This window comes from Scomber japonicus, chromosome 2, assembly GCF_027409825.1.
Source record: "Scomber japonicus isolate fScoJap1 chromosome 2, fScoJap1.pri, whole genome shotgun sequence".
In the NCBI taxonomy this organism is placed as follows: domain Eukaryota; kingdom Metazoa; phylum Chordata; class Actinopteri; order Scombriformes; family Scombridae; genus Scomber; species Scomber japonicus.
This window is the reverse complement of record NC_070579.1, coordinates 11,291,974-11,318,859: the sequence shown is the minus strand read 5'-3', so window position 1 is coordinate 11,318,859 and position 26,886 is coordinate 11,291,974. Positions and strand designations below refer to the sequence as shown.

General features: G+C 39.8%; 2 protein-coding genes across 3 annotated transcripts in view; both read left to right on the top strand.

Moving 5' to 3' along the window:
• LOC128365223 (zinc finger protein 208-like) overlaps window positions 1-15,499 on the top strand; it is a 35,316-nt gene extending 19,817 nt beyond the window's left edge. Inside the window, exons 16-27 of the mRNA XM_053325886.1 lie at window positions 365-1,078; window positions 2,045-2,106; window positions 4,739-4,949; window positions 5,290-5,544; window positions 6,184-6,795; window positions 9,282-9,471; window positions 11,601-11,699; window positions 12,618-12,701; window positions 13,008-13,139; window positions 13,231-13,304; window positions 14,334-14,597; window positions 14,695-15,499. Coding sequence (XP_053181861.1) covers window positions 365-1,078; window positions 2,045-2,106; window positions 4,739-4,949; window positions 5,290-5,544; window positions 6,184-6,795; window positions 9,282-9,471; window positions 11,601-11,699; window positions 12,618-12,701; window positions 13,008-13,139; window positions 13,231-13,304; window positions 14,334-14,597; window positions 14,695-15,314 — 3,317 coding nt within the window. The 3' untranslated portion in view covers window positions 15,315-15,499. The remainder of the gene's footprint in view (window positions 1-364; window positions 1,079-2,044; window positions 2,107-4,738; window positions 4,950-5,289; window positions 5,545-6,183; window positions 6,796-9,281; window positions 9,472-11,600; window positions 11,700-12,617; window positions 12,702-13,007; window positions 13,140-13,230; window positions 13,305-14,333; window positions 14,598-14,694) is intronic.
• A 2,261-nt stretch (window positions 15,500-17,760) lies between these two features.
• On the top strand, window positions 17,761-26,883 carry LOC128367538 (zinc finger protein 436-like). Of its 2 annotated transcripts, none has more exons than XM_053328129.1 (6): window positions 17,761-17,777; window positions 20,697-20,827; window positions 21,889-22,841; window positions 22,984-23,167; window positions 23,293-23,427; window positions 25,329-26,883. In XM_053328129.1, the coding sequence occupies exons 2-6, from the start codon at window positions 20,710-20,712 to the stop codon at window positions 26,024-26,026; spliced, it is 2,088 nt and encodes a 695-aa protein (XP_053184104.1). In that variant the 5' UTR covers window positions 17,761-17,777; window positions 20,697-20,709; the 3' UTR covers window positions 26,027-26,883. The 2 variants fall into 2 exon arrangements, with proteins under 2 accessions (XP_053184104.1, XP_053184097.1); XM_053328122.1 differs by having other exon boundaries at window positions 23,290-23,427.
• The last annotated feature ends 3 nt before the right edge of the window (window positions 26,884-26,886 follow it).

Genomic DNA, 26,886 nt, shown 5'->3' with positions numbered 1-26,886 from the left:
AAACGTTTTCAAAATGTGTTTATGGTCTCAATCGCTAGTTTAAAGCCTTCTTCAATGCAGTATGATGTTCATTTGTGAAATTTTGGCCTCCCTGATTTTATATTTGACGATAAAGCAGGGTATGCATTAGAGCATAATTTTCGAGATGGCGCTTCCTAGATTCGAAACTATTGGCTTCCGAGCAGCAGTCCACAAACCAATGGGTGACGTCACGGATGTTACATCCATTTCTTTTATACGGTCTATGGATAATACCTGTTGTCCTCCTGGATCAAAATTGGCCCAAAGACAACAGAAGGGTGAAGAATATTTATTAATGCAGCTTTAGGGATGTATGAACTTAATCTTCTTTTTCTTCCGACAGAGAAATTAACCAACGCGGCAGCTTTAGAAGAAAGTTCTACTCAACCCGAAGAAGCACAATCATCAGTGGATATCTACTTTTGTCACCTGTGTTGGACGCAATTTTCTGAAAAACAACAGCTGGAGGAACATTTGAAGCAAGTCCATGAATCAGAGAAACAGTTCCCTTGCACACATTGTGGCAGAAGATTCACGTGTGTCCAGAAACAGAAAGAACATGAAGCCGGGCACGAGGGTCTGAAGCCCTACCAGTGCTCACAGTGCGATAAAGGTTTCCAGACCTTAAAGGGACTAGAAAACCACACGCGAGACCACACAGGAGAGAAACCTTTCCAGTGCGTTGTATGCGGTAAAATATTTAAGCAGGAGTCCACTCTGAGAGCCCACTTCACGACGCACTCTGGAGAGCGGCCTCACCTCTGCTCCATCTGTGGGAAATGTTACACGAGAACCGAAGAGCTCAAAGTTCACCTCAGAGTTCACACGAGAGAAAAACCGTACCAGTGTGACCAGTGTGGGAAGAGTTTCTACTACAGGCAAGGCTTCAATAACCACAAGAAGACTCACAACGCCAAACCAATAGGGCCCACCAGGAGGCTCGGCAGACCCAGACAGCAGGGGAGTCCCAGGAAGACGAGCAGGACCAAGAAGGTCTCACGGGGGGCTCAGTCTGACTCAGATGGAGAGGACCCAACGTGGGAGCCTCCAGATGTTGGTAGGTGTGCCGAACAACTGACTCAAACTGTAAGAGAAGCTTTAAGTGAGGTCCATGCTCCAAAAAAAGTCAAATTAAAGTGTGTTAGGTTCAAGTGAGAAGTAAATATGATCCCTCCTGTCGTCCTCCCGGGTCAAATTGACCCCAGCTCTTTTGACTGTTCCTTCTTTCCTTCCTTCCTCCCTCTTTCTTTAATGTTTCCTTCATTCTTCCCATCCTTCCCTCTTTCTTTGCTCCCTCCTCCTTCCATACTTCTTTCCTTCCTTCCTTCCTCCTTTCCTTCCTCCCTTCCTTCTCTCCTTACTTCCTTCCTCTTTTCCTCCCTCCCTCCTTACTCCTTTCCTTCCTACCTTCCTTCCTTCCTTCCTTCCTCCTTTCCTTCCTCCCTTTGTTTAATATTTTTTTAATTATCATTTAGAACGACGTCTTCCCTCTGTCTGCTGAGTCTTTCTAATATAAACTAAAAAGAATAATAATCTAAAACTGTTATTGGAAGATATTTGATCATGTGTGTTAAGTCTTCGGTGTTAATTAAAATGCTTTTGTCTTTAATTTTGTCTCTGGTACAGTTGTGTAAAGTGGAGCAATTAAATGCCTCGCTTGAAGACATTCTAGTAAAACGCTGTTTAATTTGGCACATAAAAGTTTATTGCCAGTACAGGAAACTCAAACCCTCGTGCATGTGTGGCAGAAAGAGACTAATTCAAGGCACTCAGTTACATTAATGATGGTTCAAAAATAAAATGGTTTAGATGCAGGCCACATAACTAGTGAATAAAGGTGAAAATGCCCCAAAACAATCTTTAAAAGCAGATTTAAATTAAACTTTTAATGAAAATGTGTGGTGGCTACTTTAGTAACAACTGATCAAAAGTCACAACCTTTAAGCACATGAATAAAGCATTAGTTATTTATTATATAACTGGAGGCTATATTTGAATGAATATGACTCATTTGTTGATACAGGAAACAGGCCTCGTCATCACCACGGCAACCGAGAAAATCACGCTGCAGAGAGCCAAGTCCAGGTGAGAGAAATGACAACTTGTATATTGTTGTATAAAGTTGCTGCCTGTTCATTGTTGCTTCATATTTTACAGACATCTCACGACTCCTCGTCTATCTATCAAAACTGCTATTGTTGTATTTTGTTTTTTACAACTATGATAAATGTGATTAAAAGGAGCTCTTCATTCTTGGCCTCTCTTAATAATGAAATTTAAAAAGTTGGAAGTTAACACTGTCACCAGGTGCTGCTGTGAAACTTACAATCGATGGTACCAAAAATCTGCATTCTCAGGTTTTAATAAATGTCTAATATTTTTATTCTTATTTATCTTATTAGACGATCAGGAAGGTGGCTTTAATACCTGCAAGCTTGTCGCCTTTAGTGTAGATCTGGAGAGTTTTTGAAGATGTACAGGATCGAATCTCATGAGAAAAAACAGTTCTTTATGATATTTTTATTTTTTATACAGCTACCATGCACCGTCTTATGGTAAATATTTAATCCTGTGGTCGTTGATTTATTTATTTTTACCATTATCACTGCGTCAATAGTAAGAAATTAACAGTTTGTCCAAATTAATATTTCAAACACTCAAACAGTAAAATGAGGACTGCTCTGACCATGAAACATTTACCATTTAAAGACCTTTTTATTGTTGTTTTTTGTAGATTAATTAATTTTACCTCACCTTTATTTAACCTGGAAAGCCTCATTGAGATGACACTGAGGATCATTACTATTATTAAATATTATTAGGTTCTCTTCTTTTCATTCACACATTTTCTTATCTTATGATTCAGTACATTTGATCAAATCTTACATAACACATGTAGTTTGATTGACTTATGCACATGTTGATGAATATAAAGAGTCTGGCTGGTTGTAGTCCCGTCTGAGCGGTGGAGGGAGACGTGGAGGTCTAAGGTGAAGGAGGACGAGCAGAGGAGTTTGGACAGAAGCTGCAGGGAAAGAAATCAGAACAACTGAATGTAACATAATGAACTTTAAACTGTTAATAAACCAACAGCAACAGAGGTTTCATTCCTCACACTTCAAATATAGTGTTTATTTTGTTTGTTTGTTTGTTAAATCGTGCATACCTGTGTCTAGTGTTTATCTGAATCAGTTTCTGTCTGTCTAACTTAAAACAAAGACAATAAATACAGGAGACAGAGCAGTGCAGCCATTTATTGTAGCTCATTGTTATTACAAATTAATATTAAAAGTGGTACCTTGTTAAGAGATGGTCAGTAACCTTATGAATATGACAAATTAAGAGATAAAACAGTGTCTCTTAGAGCTTGTCCACAGCAGAGAAACAGCTGAATAAATGTCAGGAAGTCCAGTGAGTAAATATTCTTATTTGTACTTAATTAAACCCTCGGCTTTACTCGGATATACTCGGGTTTAATTGGAGGCTCTGCCTGGTCTACAGGCCGCTGCTGGGCCCCTCTCTTTATACCCAGCCGCATTCCGCTAAACCCCGCCCTACTCTGCCTCTGATTGGCTAATACCGATCAGGGTTCTACAAAAGGAGGGAGCTGATTGGTTGGCGTAATAATACTAGCGTCAGAGCCAATCAGAAGCAGCTTAGGGCGGGCGTTCTCAGAATGCGGGTGTGAAAGAACAGAACCGAAACAACGTTATCTGTCTGTGCTGTGAGATTGTCCTTCCCGCCGCTTTCTGCACGTTTCTGTGGGCCAATCGGAGCTTTGATCTCGGTCGTACGTGACGCTGAGGTAAGGTTGTATTTTCGTAGCGTGAATTGTTCCACTTTGTTCATGTTTTTTGGAGGTAACAGTGGTCAGGCTAAAGTGAATAACACCAGAGAGAGAAAGAGAGAGAGTGATTGTTCATGGCAGAGATGGAGAGAGTTTGCATCAGTCAAGTTTGATGAGCTGCAGCCTGAACAGATACTGAAGGCAGTGACAACCTCTGCAGCTCAATGCAAATAACAACGAGCCTTTAAAGCCACCTTCCTGATATGTAATGTTAGCTAACATAAGCTAACTTTATGGCGTTTTTCAACTCAATTACTAGAAGTGGAAAGTAACTGAGTAACATTGCACTAAAGAATTGCACAAAAGTACAAATTTGAGGTACTTTTCTGCTCATTTCTGCTTCTGAATGAACACATTTTAAATGCAAGTATTGTGGTTTTTACTCCACTACATTTATTTGACAGCTTTAATTACTAGTTAGCAGGTACAGATTGACACCCCCCCAACATAATCAATAAAATAAATGATGAAACTCTTATATCAATAGGGTTGCAAAACTTTCTGTGGGAATTAACAGGAATAAACTGGAATAAAATTGCATGTTAGCCTTATGACAAAACTGAATGTTTGTATACAGTTGATACAATTTGTATAAATTACTCAAAATTTCCAGTTAATCTCTGTTAATTCCCATATTATATTCCCATAATTCCCATGTAAAGTTTACAACTTGGAATATTTCTAAATATTTCATTTGCATCTTAAAATCACTAAAATTCTCCTTCGGACTCCCCCACACCTGATTTTAGTTTTGTATCATGTCACTTTTCTCACAACTCTGACAGTACAGTTTTATTCTCTTCTAATCATTCTTAATATTGAAGTCTCTTAAGATGTTTGGTAATGATTTAAAACATCTTGTGTTCACAGGATCAGGATCACTTAACGGAGAGCTGTCCAGCAGAGCAGCCCTCCTGGCCCTCTGGGACTTCCTCTGTGACTCCGTCCTCACAGGTGGGGCTCGGCATGCGTAACACAGCGTCAAAGAAGATGCACCTGAGCAAGAGTGCAGCAGAGATAAATCACCATGAAGAACAGAGACCAGCAGCACATGACCAGGATCACAGCACAGAATCTACAGGTTGGTTATTAGTTAGTTGATGTTTGGTTGAAGCAGCTGTTAACATCTTTATATTAACAGTGGATCACATCACTGCTTGTAAGTGATCAAATATGACTCCAAATTAGCGTTAATATTGCTCCAAATCTGCTGGTTTAAACACGCAGCTCACTAACAGGCCTCCCATTGAAAAAGTAAGAGTGTATTAAGAGCTCTAGACAGAAGTTTCTTTGTTCATTTGAAAGAAAGAACCAGTCGTAGATAAGTGTATAAGAAATATCTTAAAAGCAAGAAAGTCCGCACACTGCAGCTCCTTTGCCGTGTTCACACTAACTTGTGTTTTTTAAATTTTTATTTAAAGAACCTGTTGATGAACTCAGCAGCTCCCACGGGGAGCTTAAGGAGAAGCCGTCTGATGAGCCGAAACGGCACCAGGCGCCACGCAGATCCAAGAAGAACTACGACTGTCCGACCTGTGGAAGAGCGTTCTCTCACAACACCGCTCTGCAACGACACCTTGTGATCCACTCAGGGAAAAGACCTTTCAAGTGCTTCATATGTGGAAGAGGATTCACCCAGAGTGGAAACCTCAAAACACACATGAAAGTTCATAAAGGTCAGAAACAGCCTGAAGCTCCTGTTTTCCATATTTGGCGCTTTTCCACTACACGGTTCCAGCACTACTCAGCTCGACTCACCTCGATTCGGCTCGGTTCCAGGAACGACCTTTTCCATTACAAAGAAGTACCTACTCAACGTGGGCAGGGTCGTCATAGCACGGCTCCGCGAACTGCCGTGACTTTGTTTTATACGCGACACAAACATTTAAACAATGGAGGACATGGAGGCAGTGGTGTACTTGCTGCTGTATGTGGCTTTCTGTCACACACAAAGCAACAACATTGAGCCGTATGGCTGTAACACTGTTGCCGGTATTTAAAAATGGCGGGTTTGATTCTGGTGTGGGATGTCTCATGACTCTTCCAGCGACAACTCTTCTGACCAATCAGCGGCCGGAAGTCTGTCGACGTCACATTTTAGTATCGGCTCGGCTCGCTTGGAACCTCAGCAGAGCAGGTACTAAAAACGTACCAGGTACCAGGTACTATCCCTAGTGGAAAAACACAAAAAAACAACCCGAGTGGAGTCGTGCTGGAACTGTGTAGTGGAAAAGCGCCAATTGTTTCTTTTCCAGTGAGATGCTTGTGTAATCCAGACCTGTTCTACATGTAATCATCTTTTGTTTTTCTCACAGGAGAGTTACCAAATTGGACATTAGTCAAAGAGAAGAGTCCCCCTAAAGAGTCTCCTGTCACAGTTCATATGTGTGGAGAGTGTGGGATGGACTTCCCTCAGAAACAGCAGCTGGAGGAACACCGCGAGAGCCACAAGAAGCCTTACGCTTGTTCTGACTGCGGCAAGACATTCAAAAACGAGTATTATTTCAAACTCCATCAACGCAGACACTCAGGAGATTATCTGTTTTTCTGCTCGGAGTGCGGAAAGAGTTTCCTCACGACAAACTCGCTCAAAAAACACAAGTTGACGCACACTGGAGAGAAGAACTTCCACTGTGAGCAGTGCGGGAGAGCGTTCTCGCAGGCCTCCCACCTCAAAGGACATTTAAAAACTCACAGCGGAGAGCGGCCTTATCTGTGTTCGATCTGTGGTAAAAGTTACTCCAAAGCTTACGTTCTGAAGGTTCACCTGCGAGTTCACACTGGAGAGAAACCGTATACTTGTGAGAAATGCGGGAAGTGCTTCTATTACTATCAAGGTTATCAAGCACATCTGAAGATTCACGATAAGAAGCCAAAACCGCCAACGAAGCCGCTGGGCAGACCGAAACAACAGCTGCTAGCGGAAAGTAATGAATGACGTCATCTTGGGAAAATCTACAGTAATTTGAGCCGACGTACAATACAAGGAAAAAGGGAATAAATCAATCTTTATCCTCCTGTTACAATGTGAAGTGTAATAATCTTTGAAGTGACTGAAGTGATAGGCCAACCGATATGATAGTGCTCTTACGTGTGTTCAGCCAGTGTTACTTATATTTAAGACAATAAATCATAATATTGTGAATCTTTGTGAATGTTTATATTCATGATTTACCACAAACCTTTGATCAGTATTCATTTTACCCATTAGTTTAACTTTAAAAGTTAAGGTATGGGTAAACTTTATTGTATTGCATTCACTTGAAAACTTTTCTGAACCAAACAAGCAAAGTTGACTATCAACAGTATCATCTATATGACTTAGGGACAGGAGTATCTCCCAGGGTCTCGAACCCAAAACAAAGTCAAACTGGGTTAAACTAAACATCAGGCCATGTTTGCTTCTATTAAATCGAGCTTTCAAGACGGGAATGAAAGTGTGTTTTAAATGATCTTGTTAATTCGGAAAAAAATGCTTTTTTTCAAGTGAATGCAATACACTTCTGTAGGATTATGGTTTTAATGTTACTTCTGACATGGTTGGAAATTAAGTTTTAGTTTTTTTGATAGTACACTAGGCGATCTGTGCAATGAAGTGAAAAATGTAGATATGATTGAATACATGCATTTATATTTTCTGCAGTCACAAACCACCAAAAACAATTAATAATCCCCACAATCATCCCACAGGTCCTCACCAATATACATCATCACTCCCCTCCAAAAAAAACACATCTTATGAACTCTGTCATTAAATCTATTTTGGATCAGAAATGTGCTAAATGATTTCTGAGCTGCACCTTAAAGAGTTTGTATGTTTTCCATCTTTGCTCCTCGTGCTCGAGCGCTAAAGACTTCTAAAGTTAGTACCTCATAAAATGAAAGCTTCCACTGATGTATGCTGAGCTCGTGGGGCGGTTTCTATCTGCATACCAACTATTTATTTGCAGCAGTGAAGTCTGCCAGCAGAACTCTCTTCAAGCTTTAATAAACTGAGCGATGTATCATCATCATTTTCTTTTAGAAATACAGATGTATCTCATAATATTATCTTGTTTAACCCTCCTGTTGTCCTCAGGTCAAGAAAGAATGACGGAAGTAAGGAAAGAAAGGAGTAAGGAGGGAGGGAGGAAGGACGTAAGGAGAGAAGGAAGGGATGAAGCAAGGAAGGAAGGAAGGAAAGGAGTAGGGAGGGAGGGAGGAAGGAAAAGAGTAAGAAAGGAGGGAAGAAAGAAGGAAGGAACAAAGAAAAGAAGCAAGGAGGGAGGGAGGAAGGAAGGGAGGGAGGAAGGAAACAAGCAAGGAAGAATGGAAGGAAGTGAGGAAAGAAGTATGGAAGGAGGGGAAGAACGAAGGAAAAATTAAAGAAAGAGGAAGGAAGGAAGGAAAGAAGGAACAGTCAAAAGGAGACAGGGTCAATTTGACCCGGGAGGACGACAGGAGCGTTAAAAAAATATATCCTCATTGTGTCACTAGCAGTGTTGGGGAGTAACTAGTTACGTTTAACAGTGTTTAGTAATTTAATTACAAAATAAATCTGTAACAGTTACTGAGGAAAGATGTAACTAATGAATACATTTTTTATTAGAAATTATCTACTTTATAAATGTAATAAGTTATATTACTTTGATTAAGTAATTAAAATAGTTGCATTATTTATTACATTTTAACCTCCTGTTGTGTTCGAGTCAAGGAAGGGAGGGAGGAAGAAGGAAGGAAAGGAGGGAGGGAGGGAGGAAGGAGGGAAGGAAGGGAGTAAAGGAAAGAAGGCGGGGAGGAAGGAAGTAAGGAGAGAGAGGAAGGAACGACAGAAGGAAGAAAGGGGGATGGAGGAAGGAAGGGAGGAAGGAAGGACAGAGGAAAGAAGTAAGTAAGGAAGGAAGGTAGGAGGGAGGGAGGGAGGAAAGAAGGTAGGAGGGTGGGAGGAAGGAAGGAAGGTAGGAGGGAGGGATGAAAGAAGGAAGGGAGGAAAGATAGAATAAGGAAAGAAAGAGAAAAGGAGAGAAGAAGGACAGATGGAAGGAAGGAAGGAAAGAAGGAACAGTCAAAACAGACGGGTCAATTTGACCCGGGAGGACGACAGGGAGGTTAAATAGTGTAACTAGTAATCTGTATATTACATCTCCATAGCAACCTTCCTAACTCTGGATATAGGCACATCTGCTGACGCACAGTAGGGGGCAGTAGACGCATCTATAAACTACCATTAAAACTCAACAGAAGAAGAAGCAGAAGTTGTGGGTCTAGTCTTGCACTGCAGGGCCGCAGCTGCACCAGAAACTGGACTGCAGGACTCTTGTCAGCTTGTTTGCAGGGTGTCTGTGTCTTTGTCATTGATCTTCCTTAAAAAAAAAAAAAACCATGGCAGAGAAAGTGCAGCCAATATATCCAGTTACACCTCTCCTCCGTCCAGCAGCTTGCACCTCTAAGCAGAGCAACAAGAGAAAGACTGTAGTCTCGGAGGCGATGACCAAAAAGAGAGTGAACCAAGCCAGAGCTCAGACCAGAGTCAACATCGGTGTCGCTTTTCAACGATGGCGACAGCTGAGAGAGGTGAAGGGCCTGAAGAGCGACGCCATGGTGGCTGTGTTTCTGCTGGACAGGTAGGGGGTTTGGGGGGTTTTGGGGGTCTGGGGGTTTTTTAGGGTTTATTTTCTGCAAGCATGCCACCAACATGGAGCTACTTATGTATCTGCAGAACTGAAATCATGTTTAAATGCAGGTTAAACCACTTCTCCTCTCCTGTGCTTATATGATTGAGCTCTTATTTTGAAACACTGTATGTCCTTTTTAATGATTTTAAAGCAAATCATTATTTTATGCTGTAAACTTATATTTAATGCTTTATTCTAGTCTAGTTTTTATTTTATTTTATTTTTCTCTCTTTCTATTTTTCTGTACTTTGTTTTTATTTTTTATTATTATTTTATTTATTATTTATTTTTTGTTTGTTTTTAATTGTAGGTTTTAATGTTTCCATGTTTACTATTATTGGGTTTTATTTTTACTTTTTTAAATTGTATGTTTTTATGTTTCCAATTCTTACTGTTAAATGATTGTTTTTATGTAAAGCACATTGAGTTGCCTCTAGGTTTGAAAGCTGCCTTGCCTTACTTAAGTCCAATAATGTACACTGTTTCTTTTTACACCGGTGTTACGCTGCATTTGGTGACCTGTCAGATTCAGCGACCTGCAGAGTTGGAAGACAGCAGCATCTACAGATAAGATAAGATTAGATGATCCTTTATTACTCTAACAGTGGGGAAAATTATATTATAGCAGCAGCAAAGTGGATAGTATAAAATAGAAAGAGTGTCTATTAAAAAAAACAATAAACATAAGTAAGTAAGTAAGTAAGTAAATACACAAGCAAAAGTAGTAAAAGAATATAGTAAAATAATAGTAACATTATGTTAAGGAGTACTATTGGTGATGAGTGATAATATACCCGAGTTTGATATAGTTATTGCACAATTGAACTGAAATTAGTACTGAAATGCAGTCTGACAGCTGCACACACTTATGGTGAAGGAGTCTGTGACTGAAGGAGCTCTCCAGTGTGATCAAAGTTTCCGTCATGGGGTGGGAGTCGTCGTTCATCAGAGAGGGCAGCTTGGCAATCATTGTCCTTTTTCCCACCAGGTCAAGGGGGCAGACCAGTATGAAAAGTATCAATACCACTGTAGACATACTTTAATCACAAGAAAAAATCTTAAAATCATACTTAAAGTGCTTCAGTAAAAGTACAGATTTTATAGGAAGTCGGGCTCCTACAGAAATAGCACTTAAAGTAATTCAGATTACTCTATTTATCACATTTCAGTTCTTACAGTCAACCCAGACTTAATACAAAACTAGAAAATACACACATAAACTAGCAGCAGGTGTAGTGTAGCTGTGCCAGAGACAATAGATAAGGACTGATATGCATGAGACACCTGACGTGTGTCTCATGCTTACTGACTCACACAAGGGTCGGGCCAGTAAAGTTGACCTTCGTAGCATAAATAGGTGAATAAATTAAAAAACATCCTAAAATATATTACACAATGTTATTACCTTCAATGAATGATCACACCAGCCATGTGAGAAACTTTTTTTGTTAAGACATAAATAATTTAATTCCTAATTGTGGTGTAAAGTAAATGATCTGATGGTGCATTCAAGTTGTACTCGGAACTCAGAATTTCTGAGTTACCAGTTGGAAACTTAAGCTGGAACGCCTCCTGAAGCCCCAACCTTAAAACCTAGCATGGCTGCTCCGTGCATCAACAGTGTGAAAGTTGCAGTAACATCCTGTTTATTTATTTATTAGCACTTTTTCCATATTTGTGTCTCATTAAATCAGTCGTATACTCAGCACTGTCCAACTTCTTTCTGTGGACATTGAAACTTTGCCACGGTGTTTGTGTGCTCAAAATACAGCGAAATGTGTTTTTATCTACAGGTTTTGTTATCAGTGGCTAGAACCTGGTTAAAACTGGTTTTCTGACTTCTTTAAACTGGGCTGTTTCAAACTGGGGTGTGACATAATTCCCAGCTCCGACTTCCAACTTCAGAGGTAAATGGGAACGCAGCATTCTTCCAACACTGCAGGTCACAGAATCTGACGGGTCACCAAATACAGTGTAACACCGGTGTCTGCACTGCTTTGTAAATCTATATTGGCTTTAAACGTGATTATTTACAGTGGTGATGTAGTTTTTATGTGTGTGTGTGTTTGTTTTTCTAGTTATGAGAAAGATTCCTCATCCACACCTTCGGAGCATGGATCGACCGAACCCCCACCTCCTGCTGTTACCATCATTTTAGCGGAGTCTCTCTCCGACCGGTGAGTGTAACTTGATGCAACATAGACCACTCTCTTCTCTTTGATGGGTAACATTCATACATATGTATCTTTTTTAATGTCTGGCTCATTTGTTTTACATACATGAAGGATGATTGAAGGGTTAAAAAAACAACATTTTCGGTGGCGGTGTTTAGCTCAGTTGGTAGAGCACCTGCCCCATGTGTTGAGGCTACAGTCCTCACTGCAGGCGACCCCGATTCGAATCTCGCACCGAGCAGTCCTATCCTGCGTGTCATTGCCCCCTCTCTGCCTCCCATAAAAAAACATTTTCATTAACTACTATCAAATCTCAAGTACTGGTTCTAATAGTCATATGTTAGACACCAATTTCTGCCATCAGTAAAACATTTTTTAAATTATAATCAGCATAGTGGATCACAATCTGCCAGCGTCTGCCAGCCACAGCAGAATATGGAGAACACTCTACTTGACTTCTACTCACAATGCACCAACCAAGCCTCTCAAATCATGACTTCCCACTCATAAAACCATCTGCCCTTCAACTTTCAAACCCAGAACTTCTATATAATAATGATAAATAAGTGCTCAAAGACGCTTACAGAGAACACCAAAAATATGGAACAAAGGTTAAAAAGACATAAAAAGGAAAGAGGATAAAAGAACAGTTTACAGGTTAAAAGCCAGTTTAAAAAGGTGTGTTTTTAGGAGTGATTTGAAGGTATGGGGGTCTGTACAGTCTCTGATGGGTTTGGGGAGTGAATTACAGAGGGTGGGGGCGGCAGCGGGTAGGGCAAGGAGATTTCCCTCTGTGGATCGGAGGGCACGGGAGGGGGTATAGTGTTGGAGCAGCAGTACTGTGTTGTCTCCTTGATGAATTGAAGAACAATTTTATATCCTGTTAATTATTCTTCTGAAATAAGTAATCATTTTTTCCAGAGATGACGACTTCTCAGTAGCTGGAGTCGAGGCGTTAGACAACAGCAGCACTCAGGAGACAGAGATTCAGGAATTGGATGCAAGGTAAGGGAATTAGTACTGACACAATTTGTTCATATTATTTCTAATAAAAGTACAAATCTGAAATAAAGTCTTGGTCCCTGAATGATTTCAGGGATGTGGCGACCTAACATCCCGTCCATTGTCGTTTTTGTTTCTCTCTCTGTTTAGTGAGTCTTCACTGGATCTAAATGTTGATGACATCATCATGATGACTCCATCTAAGTTGCTGTGTGGACTGCGGAGATGTTATTTCTTTTTCCTTTTTGGGGGAAATGATGAAAATATTAGTGTGAATAACACTCTCTGAATTTATTCTTTCTTCCCTAGTATTAAATGGGAAGATGACACGTGGTATTCTGATCAGGAGTCTGTGTTGTCGTTAGAGGAAGATGAAACAGGGGAAGTAGACACAGACTGCGACGACAGCGATGACGAAGATTATATGCCTCGTATGTGTAGGTAGGTTTAATACTTTATGGCTCTGCTTACAGTCAAGTTATTGTGTTTTTTTGGTTATTGATTTTTTTCATAATTATTTCTATTACAACAGGACTGGTGCTGCTCTAAAGACCAAGATTTGCTTGGATGAGCTTCCACCTATCAGCATGGAGGACTCTGTGCACGGTGCTGTAGACCATTCCTAACAGTAACTTCAGCTTGTTTCTGCTTTATTTGTTTCGTGCTGTTAGCGTTAGCCGGCTAACTGAGAATTAGCTGTGCAGTTAGAAACCCCAATCATGCTCCCTCCCTCCCTCTCTTCTTTCCTCTCTCCTTTCCTCCTTCTCTCCCTCTCTTCTTTCCTCCCTCTCCTTTCCTCCTTTCCTCCTTCCCTCCCTCCCTATCTCCCTTCCTCTCTCCTTTCCTCCTTCTCCCCCTCTCTTCTTTCCTCCCTCTCTCAGCCTGTCCTATCCTTTGATAATGGAGCAAGCTACGTCATTTAGCAGGTGTGTTGTTAGCAGGTTGCACCATCACCATGTGACACAACAGAAACAGCGTGGAGTGATAGAATAAGTGCAGACAGTAAGGAAATGATTGGTTTATTAAAGGACATGTCAGCTCGTCATTATGGCAGCTTTTAGGTTTGTCGTCCTCCCGGGTCAAATTGACACCGTCTTTTTTGGCTGTTCCTTCTTTTTCCTCCCTTCCTTCCTTTCCTTCCTTCCTCCCTCCCTCCTTCTCTCTTTCTTTCCTCCCTTCCTCTTTTCCTTTCTCCCTCGCTCCCTCCTTTCTTCTTTCCTCTGTCCTTCTTTCCTTCCTTCCTTCCTTCCTCCCTTCCTTCTTTCCTTTCCTCCCTTCCTGCCTTTCCTTCCTCCCTTCCTCTTTTCCTTTCTTCCCTTCCTTCCTCCCTCCTTTGCTTCCTTCCTTCCTTCCTTCCCTCCTTCCTTCCTCCCTTATTTCCTTCCCTCCTTCCTTCCTTCCTCCCTCCCTCCTTTCCTTCCTTCCTCCCTCCCTCCCTTCCTTCTTCCTCCCTTCCTTGACTCGAGGACAACAGGAGGGTTAAAGTAAGAAACAGCTGGATGTAGATAAGTGTATTGAAATACCATAAATAAAAAGAAAGTAATGCAAAAAAGGTTCAAGGGGCTCAGGTGTGTCTGTTTCTCAGAGGACTTTGCCATATTTACACTAACTTATATTTACTGTTTTTATTTAAAGAAAGCTTTAGAGGATCAGCTGAACTCAGCCGCTCCCACGAGGAGCTTAACGAGAAGCCGTCTGACGAGCCGAAACACAACCAGGGGCCACGTAGACCCAAGAAGAACTACGACTGTCTGACCTGTGGAAGAGCATTCTCTCACAACGCCGCTCTGCAACGACACCTTGTGATCCACTCAGGGAAAAGACCTTTCAAGTGCTTCATATGTGGAAGAGGATTCACCCAGAGTGGAAACCTCAAAACACACATGAAGGTTCATAAAGGTCAGAAACAGCCTGAAGCTCCTGTTTGATTTTTAATACAGATGCTTGTATAATCCAGACCTGTTCTACATGTAATCATCTTTTGTTTTTCTCACAGGAGAGTTACCAAATTGGACATTAGTCAAAGAGAAGAGTCCCCCTAAAGAGTCTCCTGTCACAGTTCATATGTGTGGAGAGTGTGGGATGGACTTCCCTCAGAAACAGCAGCTGGAGGAACACCGCGAGAGCCACAAGAAGCCTTACGCTTGTTCCGACTGCGACAAGACATTCAAGAACGAGTATTATTTCAAACTCCATAAGCGCAGTCACGCAGGAGATTCACCATTTCTCTGCTCGGAGTGCGGAAAGAGTTGCCTCACAGCGGACATACTTAAAAAACACGAGCTGACACACACCGGAGAGAAGAACTACCACTGTGAACAATGTGGGAAGGCTTTCTCGCAGGCCTCCCACCTCACGGGTCACCTCAAAACTCACAGCGGAGAGCGGCCTCACCTGTGTTCAATCTGTGGTAAAAGTTACTCCAAGGCGTGCGCTCTTAAGGCTCATCTGAGAGTTCACACTGGAGAGAAACCGTATACTTGTGAGAAATGTGGAAAGTGTTACTTTTACTCTCAAGGTTATAGAAAGCATCTGAAGATGCATGACAAGAAGCCAAAACCACCAACAAAGCCGCTAGGCAGACCGAAGCAACAGCTGCTAGAAAACAATCCCTGATGTCATCGGGGGAAGTCGACACTAATTTGAACACATAAGAGGAAAAAGGACATCATTTTTTACCAGTTTGTTACGATATGAAATAAGTGACTGAAGCAATGTGAAGATACTCATGTGTGTTATTGAGTGTACAGTCAGCTCCATTGTTACATGTGTGGGACTCTGGTTTTTAATAAATCCTCTTATTGTGAATGTTTGTTCAGCTTTATGGATGACCCAAACTTCATGTTGGACCAGTGTTTTTATTTTATTGTTTGATTTACAGAATAATTAAATTATTATTATTATTATTATTGTTAAGGAAAAACCTCTTACTGCATTCTTGACAGAAGAACTTAAAAAAACACTTTTCTTTTAGTTTAGCAGTTTGTTTCTTCTTCTTCTTTTTCTTCTTCTTCTTCTTAATATTATCATCATTATTAATTAATTTTATCATCCAAATTTCAATTTTGTTTTGCCACACCTGCTCTGGAAACCAAAAATGGGAAATGGGAAAAACTTGACATACAAGAAACAAAGTAAAACAAAAGGACATTATTGCAATATCATTATTACTTTATTATTACTATGTGAGCTTTATTGTTTCTTTATAGCAGATGAGTTGCAACAGAGAAAGTACAGCTGGAGCTAATTACAGCATTTACTGCCATGCGAAGCAGCAGTTAATGTTAACTACACACATGTTTGACATGTTTTCCTCCCAACATCGAGGTCAGGAAGCCGTGATTCAGTCTTTCATCTGTTTGAACTCCGTCTATCAATCTGTCCTTAAATATTGGGCTTTTTATCGGAGTCTTCTTGGTAATCCTGTCAATTTTCATTTCATTTACTGTTGGATAAAGTGGTGAAAGAAACAGTTTTATATATAAATGATATTCTTAATTAATATATTATTAATATTCATATCAATAAAAATAAATCCTAAATATTAGGAAAAATACATTCCTCTGCCCCTCACACAGTTGAACAAGAAAGATGATTTTTTAACACGATATTTCTTATAAATTATGATTTAATAGTAGAGTATATATCTGGAAACATGTTTGGAGGATATCTTTAACATATCACTCAGTCAATCAATCTTTATTGCTATAGCCCTTTACAGACTCAAATAAACAAACAAAAAGTCAATAAAAACAGGAACTGAGGAAACGCTGTCACTCACTGATAGAAAAATTACATTTACTATTGTATAAAGTCCTAAAAGATAAAAGATTTATATATCAGTTATATTTTTGAATTAATTAATATCAATAAAAAACATCCTCTGCCCTCCACTCCACCTCAAAGCTGCAAAAATAACCAACAAAGATTAACCCTTACATACTGTTCAGGGTTAAATTATCCCATTTTTACATTTGAGAGTTATAAAAACCCTAAATACACATTTCTTAGTTTGACTTTTCCTAATATGACCGAGGGGCAATTTTAGACCCTTTTTAGGAGTGCTCATTTACCCCTAAATTTGATCTCAGCACCCCTAAAATAAATCTAAAGAAATAAATAGTCTTTCCCTCATTAACTATCTCAGGGTCCTCTCTGTAGAGATCTGTGATTATTTATTCTGAACCATTATTATTATTATACATTATAGTAGACCACTCAACTATGTATTAATTGTTTTTGTTTTAATTTACGTTATCCAGTGAAATGAGTAATTCAGTAGAGGATTTGAACACTTGCAGGGCATCCTATGTTATATTCTCATTAGGAGCTGAGCCCCTCTAAAGGTCTGATCCTGATGTGACCCCAAATATACTAAAATGGAAATAAAATGCGTCTTTTTATGTGAGTGTGTGTGTGTGTGTGTGTGTGTGTGTGTGTGTGTGTGTGTGTGCAGCTGATACACATTTTTATAACAAATTTATAAAACATTTATAACAAAAAGTTTAAAAAATCAGCTTTAAAAACATGCTGTATTAATTATATTCTATAAAATGTTCTCCTGGACCATAAAATAGTGATTTAATCAAACAGAAAGATTAATCAAACATGTATGTGAGGGTTAAATGATTTTATTTAAGGTAATTTAACTTTTTATGTGGAAGAAAAAATATATAAATGTATTTTACATATATTTTGAAAAATGTCCGGAGGGTATCTTTATCATACAGTACATCTTTTTTTTTTTTTTTTTTTTGCTTTATTATTTCCCTGGGTGTTTAAAAGCCAACCGGAAGTCCCGACCCTTACAGTAAGTGGCTACCAGCTAATGCTACAAAGGTTTGTCATCAGCCTCCAAACGCACATTTTAACTTTAACCTCATTATTAGTTAGTCTCACATCTAAATTAAGACTATCTGAGGACACTGAGAGGGGCATTAAACATGAGATAGATAAAGTAGACACATTATCAGATCGTTGCAATAAACTATCGATCGACTACTTTCTTTTTTTTTTTCTTCCTCTTCTTTCTCTCTCTTCTTTTTTTTTTTTTTTACCTGAGGGAGAATCAATGCTGAGGTTGGTCAACATGTCTATTGTCTATCAGTAGCTTTGCTAAGTTAGCCACTATGTCCTCTTTAAGCTGAGGGGGGTTGAATTCTGCATCTTTATTCCTCTTTTATTTTATTTTATTTTGTGCATGCTCTCACCGGATTTAACTATTAATCTATTGTGACTCTTTGTGTGTTATGGTTGCAGAGCTGCTGCTGCTCCTGCTGCTGCTGCTGTAGCTTAGCTTTAGGTGCTAAACCGAGTAAATGGCTGCTAGCTGAGGCTAATAGCTGCAGACCTCTTCTCCTCTTCCTCAAATGCATGCACACAGAGAGAAAGAGAGGTTGTAGTGGTTTGACCAGAGAGAAAGAGAGAGCTGCTGCTGGTGTTTGTGGTTCTTAGAGGTTAAATATTGGTGTGTGTGTTGGTGTGTGTGTGTGTTTGTTGCAGGAAGGGTTAGGTTGCTCCTGATGCTATGTGTGTTTATAATGACAACACAGACACCCAACAGGTTTGTAGATTGATATGTGCCTCAAAGGAGGATTGCTGAGGGGGGTTTAAATGGATGTGGCATGAACGCTAAATGCTACAGGAGCTAGCAGAGAGGGAAGGGAGGCTCAGGGCAGATATAGAGATGTTGTAATTGGGCTTGCAAACACAGCTCTGGAGATGATAAGCAGAGTAACACAGAGCTACGATCATGCAGTGTTGCACCTGGAGGAGATGTAAGTCATGCAGTTACGTGTTTTTTTCTTTTTTTCTTTTTTTTTTAAAGGACAGCTCATGCTTCAGGGAGCTTTTAGCTTTAAGGCCCACACAGGTTGTCACAACAAAGCATCCACCCTGCTGAAGTGTCCTTGAGCAGGACAATGGATGGCTTTTTTTTTTAAAGGATGGACGACAGTGGACAGTTGTTACAGGCAATGAAATTATGATGAAAAAATATGATGAAATACATTTATATCTGATGAGAATGTAGGTGCATATATAACCTATGTAATTATACATATATAATATATATATATCCACAGCTACAACCTTTACTTCTGCACATATTTTGCTTACTTATTTTTTACAATCCACAACTCATGGGTCATGTATATAGCTTTTTTATAATATATATATATAACCTATAAATGAAACTGTAAACTGTATTAATTATAACATTATATATATTACAATGTCATTAAATTACCTGACTTATGGGTAGTAAAAATAGAAAGGTTGTGGTTGAAGAAGTAACGGTTGTAGCTATGGATATATATCTATGTATAATTATGTACTAGGTTATATACCCACGCTGGCCTCTTTATTAGGTACACCTGTGCAATATAATCAATACAATACAACGACTCTGCTTTAAATTCTACTTTAATGAAGTTTATACATTTTCAGTTTTTGTTTACGTTGTCAGTAAGATGATAATTCTGCTTTATGTTTATTATTGAGGTCATAGTGGGTGATGATGATGTATTAGGGTGCGTTATAATGAATGGTGTTCCTAATATTTTGTCCACTCCATTAACATACATGAGAGGGGCAAAATAATGCACCCCAGTACGCCACCACTCAAGTTATATATTTATACATGACTTAATATATATATGTGCAGATGTTTTTTTTGGTTGGATTTTTTATTTCTAGTTATCATTTTTAAATCCCTGTTTACTGTTTCAGTGCAATGATGTCGTTTTTTACAGTAAAATATCACGGCCTCCGTTACATATCTTAGTAACTGCATTTGAGGGATCATTACAAAAACAATTTATGTTTATGTATCTAATCTGTATACTTGAGATTATCGTCCCTAAAATCTGTATCGGCATCGGCTACGAAAATCCAGTATTATTCGGACCTTAGGCGATACATACAGTCGTTTTTTAGTTTTTGTCATTAAGTGCAGAGATGTCCTTGAAAGAGCTGCGTCTTTAGTCTTTTCTTAAATATTGAGAGGGTCTCTACGGATTGAGCAGAGTTTAGTGATTTTGTTTCATCACCTGAGGAGTTACAGTAGAGACGAGTTTAGTCGATTGAATCCTGTTTACTTGACTTTTTATCTTGTTGTGTTTATTACTCCTTGTTCTTATCTGTTTTCCTTGTTTCCTTCACTGATGTAACATGCAAATCTTCCCTCTGGGGATCAATTAAATCTTGTTTTATCTAATCTCATCAAGCGCCACCAAAAGATATATACATAAAAAAAAAAAAGCTCCAGTCGCTGAATGAACCCTTGGGATGAAACAAAATACACAAAACAATAAAACAAAAATGCATTAAAGCAAAGAGCGGCCACTTCACTTCATTAGATGATAATTTTACTTTATGTTTACTATTGAGGTCGTAGTGGGCGGGTGATTATGTACTGGAGTGTATTATAATGAAAAGTGTTCCTAATATAACACCTCTTATGACCTCAGTAATAAACATGAAGTAGAATTATAACCTTTCTGATAATGTCAATGAAAAATGAAAATGTATAAGCTTAATAAAAGTAGAATTTATGGCAGAGCTATCATAATGATTCATATTAGATTACACACAGGTTTGGCCCATTTAATGTTGAGTGATGCTGATTGTGAATTGTGTAAATATTGTCCTTTATGTTGTTCATATTTGCCACCTGTGCACAAGCAGTGTCTTTTATAATGTTTCTGATCAGCTGATATCCAAGTGACAAGAAACCTGAGATGTTTGGGACATGTTAGGATATAAAGAAATATAAAACATCCTTTCAAACACTAGTCATAAATATAACAAGCCTGGTTTCTGCTCATAAAACGTCTACACAGGAATATCTGTGATTTCAGTATGACTTTATAAAAGTAATATAGTAGGACTGTGATTGTTTTAACACTACGTCATCATAATATGACTTTTCTCTTGTGATTGTTGACCCACTAAGTTGAGTTTTGACCTGCTGACATGTGATTGTTCCCCCTTGACAAGGTTCGTTTGAGGGATGGGCTCCGAAAACCCAGACGACTTCGAACCAGCTGTTATCCTGGCCGAGGAAGATCAACATGAAATCGGAGGCCTGATCAACTCTGATGGAGAAGAAGTGGATTTCTCAGATCTCGGTGAGTAAATGAATTATAACAGATAAAGACAAAAAGAGTACGTTATAATGCAGTCAGACACTCAACATAATGATTGCTATACGGGATTCTTTAGAATAATGTTTGATGTAAATCTAAATCTGACCACCTTAAATAGACTCACAAAGAACTACAGCATGCTAATTTTGCTTCTAAGGAGGCTCAAAACGTCTCGTCTGCGAAGGTCTAACATCATAAAGTCACAGAGGAAAATAAAGGTGCTTCTTGGAAGACTTCCAAGTTGTTGAAACTGCTCTTTTACAAGTTGTTACAAGCTGTAAGCATAACATTAAAATATCCGGAGGCACCTTCTTGCATTCCCAGCTATTGGAGTTCACAGTGTCTTTACAGCTAATTAATTATTTAGACTAGAGATGTGCTGAAACCTGATGCCTTAAGTGCTTTTTATTTATTACTTGTTAGACACTTGTGAGACCTTAAATGACAGAACAGCATTATCACACTGACCTACAGTTTTGGCTCTGTGGACCAACACAATGGATTTGAAATGAAACAATTCAAGATGTGATTGAAGTGCAGACTTCCAGTTTTAATTCAAGTTGGACAAAAAGATGGTTTAAAACTGTTTGGAATTGCATTTTTATACACAGTACACTCAATGCAGGTCTTTACTGCAGCTATCTTCAGTTGTTGTTTATTTGTGGGTCTCTATGCCTTAATTTTTGTCTTCGGCGAGTGAAATGCATCCTTAATGGAGTTGAGATCAGGTGATTGACTCGTCTATTGTAGAATATTCCACTTCTTTGCTTTAAGAAACTCCTTGGTTGCTTCCACAGTAATATTTTGGGTCAGTGTCCATCTGTACTGTGAAGCACCGTCCAATCAACTTCGTCCATACAAATATCAAATGTTGTGTGAGTGTCTAAATATATATGGACCTAACAGTATTAAGGACTCTGCCACATGTCTGTCCACCTTTTAGCATCTTTCAGTTGCGTTCAAAGATGTATTGTTTTGAAAAGATTTATGCCTTTATGTGTTTCCTAAATAAAACCCATCCTCTTATCTTTCTGTTCACACAGGAGAAGGCGCTATCCCTGGCATTGGAGTGGTGGAGACCCCCTCAAAGACATTTGGTCAAAGTCAAAATGAAAAACCACCATCTCTTCATACCTGCTCAGTGTGCGGGAAAGACTTCCCCTACGCCTCTAAACTCCAGCGTCACCTACGCACTCACTCAGGAGAGAGGCCTTTCCCCTGCTCCATGTGTGAGAAGAGGTTTCCTGAGAAGGGGCTGCTCATGATTCACGAAAGGGTCCATACTGGGGAGAAGCCTTTCCCGTGCACTTTCTGTGAGAAAAGGTTCGCCAGTCAGGGCGAGCTCAGACTACACCGGCGGACTCACACCGGCGAGAGGCCGTATCACTGCTCTATCTGTCTGAAGAGCTTCTCTCGTCACTGGCACCTGAAAACTCACTTGGAGGCGATGCACTCGGAGGTCGTCGCAGGCTTTACGAGGAAGAAGTTTCCATGTTCTGACTGCGATAAGAGCTGCAACTCAGCGGCCGAGCTCAGAGATCATCAGAGAACTCACACTGGCGAGAGACCCTATCAGTGCTCGTTCTGCGACAAACGGTTTGCTTTGTCGGGAACGCTTGTGAGACACGAGCGTCTCCATACCGGCATCACTCCCTACCACTGCTCCGACTGCGGGAAGACATTTTCACAGCAGTGGACTCTGACGACACACATGAGGACTCACACGGGGGAAAAACCGTACAGCTGCACACAGTGCGATAAGTCTTTCGTGGCTCCCGGAGAGCTTCGGAGGCACACCAGGATCCACACCGGTGAAAAGCCGTACACCTGCGCGGACTGCGGGAGGCACTTCTCATTGGCGGGGACTCTCAGAAACCATAAAAGGTCGTGCACACATAGCAAGAACGGACCAGCTACAGGTGTCATCTCAGGCTCAGTTCAAGCAACAGTTGGTGAATCATCCCAGCAAGACCCGGTCAACAATATCACCTCCGAGGTAATGACAACACACAGCGGTTAGTTTTTTTCCCCCTGGTGACATGAGATTGAGATTTTCAGATATTTCTTCAGCTTGTTCTTTACAACAACGTAACAATATCATTTAACTCTTTGTTTCTGCCTGTAATTTGTTCTTACAGGTGTGTGACAGTCAGAGTATACCTGCTGAAGTTCAGGCTAATTCCTCGGAGGGTCTTAACTGTGACAAAGTCGCCCAGTCTGAAAATAACTTGAGAGAGCCAGAAGACCGGCAGGAGGACGTCACTTCCAGTCCACACATGAATGTAATAGTGAAAGAGGAGGAAGAAGAGGAACCTTTATGCGGTATGTCAACATGAGATTACAGATTTCTGCTATACATATATATATATTTAAAAAATAATAGTAATGCCCTTGAGAATGATTTTAAATCCTCTGGGTTGTTTGATTTGTGTTTCACTCCTCAGTAGATGAAACTCCTGATGAAGTGTCTGGTAGTGATGATTGTACCGTGCCAGTGGAAACCGGAGAGCAGCAGCAGCAGCAGGAAAACAGCACAGAAATCCAAATTACTGTCAAGGAGGAAGAAGAGGAACCTGTCAACAGTAAGTAAATAACTAGATAAATAGAGTTGATTGAGGGATGGGCTAACCCTAACCCTAACCCTTCTATATATGTTGTCTTTACTTGATCAGATCAATCTAGGTCTTATCTAAACAATCTGTTGAGTGTGAGAGTGCCGGTTCCCACTGACGTGATCTAATCAGGGGCATCGTGGTGGTCTAGTAATAAAGATGAATGAATGGATGAATGATTGTAACTTGTAATAACATTCCTTCTCTCCCCCCTCATTTTAGTAATTGGGTTGTATTTATATATATATTTTGCCTCTCATTCATCATTCAGTCTAACACACATTCATTTCAAACCATCAGGAACAATTTGGGGTTCAGACTGTTGCTCAAAGACACTTCAACATGTAGTGAGAAGAAGCTGGGGATCAAACTGCAAACTTTGGGATCAGTGGATGATCTGCACAGCTGCCCAACACAAAAATCCCCCCACAAAAATATAAAAGTTTAATTATAGCTGGCAGAACATATAAACCTGGGTTTACTGCAATCAGTGATGTATTATTATTTTTGGCCACCTGGGGGCAGCGTAATCAAACTGTGGTGATGATCTTTTAAGTTGGTGAAGTAAACTTTTTAGATGTAAGCCATGACCCAGTATATATCTGCACTGTCTTGTCCTTGTATTGCAATTTAATTTAATTTTTTTTTTTCTATTATGTGTTATGTTTGTTTTATTGATATGGACCTACATATATGTCATTTTTCTGATCACCTGATGAATATTTAGTCCAATTTTCCCTTTTCTTTTTTTTCTTAGCAGCTAAATGCTCAACTGTGTTCACAAGATTGCGACTGACATTGTCTGTCTGCAGTTTAGTGCGGGGCTGGTAGTGTAGAGTGTTTTTTAATTAAGGTGCCTCTTTCTGAAACAACACTTACGAGACCAATCTAAAACAATTAAATTAAAGATCATAAAACTAAAGCAGTAAACTGAAAGAAGCAGTAAAGAGCTTTAGAGAGCTGCAGAGTCGCTGCGAGCAACCCCAATTACAAACTGTGATCATGTGATCCATCGAAAATATTGATTGTAGCCACTTTAATTCACTTCAAGTTTATATTAGCAGGCTTCTCATTTTGAGCCAGTTTTGACTTTAATTAATTCTGTGAGTTGGCCAAACATCAAAATGAAAATCTTGGCTGTTGTCTGGTTAATGTGCTTTTTTTGTTCTGTTCATGCTCAGCCGAAGACGGTGTCTGAAAGATCCGTCTCTCACGAGTATCTCAGTGTTTAAAATGATAGAACGAGGACTGTGTCTTTTTGCAGTTCACTCCGGCTGACTTTTTGGTGTCTCTGGCTGACTGGTTCGAAAATGAGAACCCTGCAGTTTGTGGTTAGTGTGGATTTTTTGTTTTTGCTGAAGTCTCCTGATTTTATAGAGTTTAATAGAATTTTCTCTGATTAATCTTGAACTAATCTGCCAGTGGCTGAATAATAGTCATTGTTGTCCGTTAAAGACCATTGATATACCTAGTTAAATTCAGCACAGTGCTCCTGCTTTCTCCTGAGAAGAAAAGCCAACAGTTCACTTTGTCCTTTTCTTCAAGGGTCTATCTTATGACTCTGAAAGGTGTCTTACTTTTTAAGAAGAACTCATCAGCATCTGAATTGATGTTGCTGCTCTGAACATATGCATTTATTAAGATGGGAGGCAGGTGCATATTCACAGTGAGGTGAGACATTTGGTGCACCTTTGCCTTTACTTAACTTTTGGGGTGGTGATAATCCTTATTGAGAACACAGATGAGTCAAAAGTTGAGCATTTGCTTATGATTTTTATCTTCATTGAGCAGAAGTGTCTTAACAAGCAAAAGATTTTGTGTTTTTTGTTTGCTGTTTTTTGTTTCAGTTCTTCCCTTTTTTGTTTCCGCAGTGTCTCGAGAGGATCCGGATCATGCTGCTGACGAGGGGAAAGACCGTCCTCAAGCATCACCGGTGCAGGAACAGCTTAACAACAATCTGACTAAAAGCTCTTACTGCTGCGGGCTCTGTGGAAGAGACTGTCACAAGATGTCCGCGCTGCAGATTCACATGCGAATACACTCAGGGGAGAAACCTTATCAGTGTTCTCTGTGCGGGAAGCAGTTCACCCAGAAAGGTCAACTCAAAGGTCACCAGAAGGTCCACACGGGAGAGAAACCGTTCTCCTGCCCCGACTGCGGGAAGAGCTTCGCCCACTCGGGGGCCATGAACAGACACCGGCTCACGCACACAGGAGAGAGGCCCTACCACTGCTCCATGTGCGACCGCAGCTTCAACCAGTCCGGACGTTTAAGGGAACACGAGAAAATCCACTTTGGGGAGAAGTTTGACTGCCCCGAGTGTGACAAGAGTTTCACACGAGCTTCGAGCCTCAAGAACCATTTCAGGCTTCACACGGGCGAGAGGCCGTACGGCTGCGACATCTGCGGGAGAGGCTTCAGCCGCTCTCAAAGCCTCAGGCTCCACAAACGGAAACATGAGCTGATTCAGACTGAGGACGAGTCCGCATTCAGCGTGAAGAATGACGATTTATCACAGAGTGACGATAACTCCCCAATAAATATGTGTATAACAGACAAAAATGACTGAAAATGTATTTATATGAAACCATACAGATACGAGTACTAGTATTATAATACTGTTGTTGAGATTTTAGGCGGTTAATAATGAAAGTAAGGGACTACCTCTGTGAATAGACCGACAGTAAACCTTTACGTGATGGTTGTTCACCATCAAAGTATTGAACCTTAAATATTTAACTACCAGAAAGGTGCAGAAAAAAATAATAAACAGGTACGTGTGAGATGACGAGCAACACTGTTTCAAAGAAAACGACCAAACATATTTACTACAAACAAAACTTTTGTAAAATCTTAAACTGTTTAGATGGCAAATTTTAGACGTCATATATACTCTTGTTTATCACTCTTACATATGTTAGCTGCATCAAAATATTGCACTCTCATTTTAGAGTATTTATGGTAGTACAAAAGACTCATTTAAGGTCTGTGATTTCACCTCTTCTCATGCAGTATTTGTCTTTCAAGCTAATCGTATATGTGGAAATTGGACTAAAGATTAATGATGTTTTTTGTATCGGATGTTACGGCGGCTAGCGAACAATCTCAGAATCGGGTGAAACTGGATTTCATGAGATGGGTGTGAGATAACGGTTTATCAGTGTCAGTAATATTTAACCAGTGATTGAACAATGGAGTCATCAAACATTCATTAAGTTTGTGCCAAAACCATTTTTGCCTTAGTGTTGATTTCATTTTTGTTACCTGTGAACCAAATCATGAGTCAAGTTCGCCTGGTTGAGGCTTCTCTTTAAGGCCAAGTAAACATTGTGAATAAAAGATTCATTCTCTAAGGTTGTGACACAAAAGGCAATAATTGGAAGAAAATGTAGATGGTAAATTTTGCCCAGTGCTGCCTCTGTCTAATTG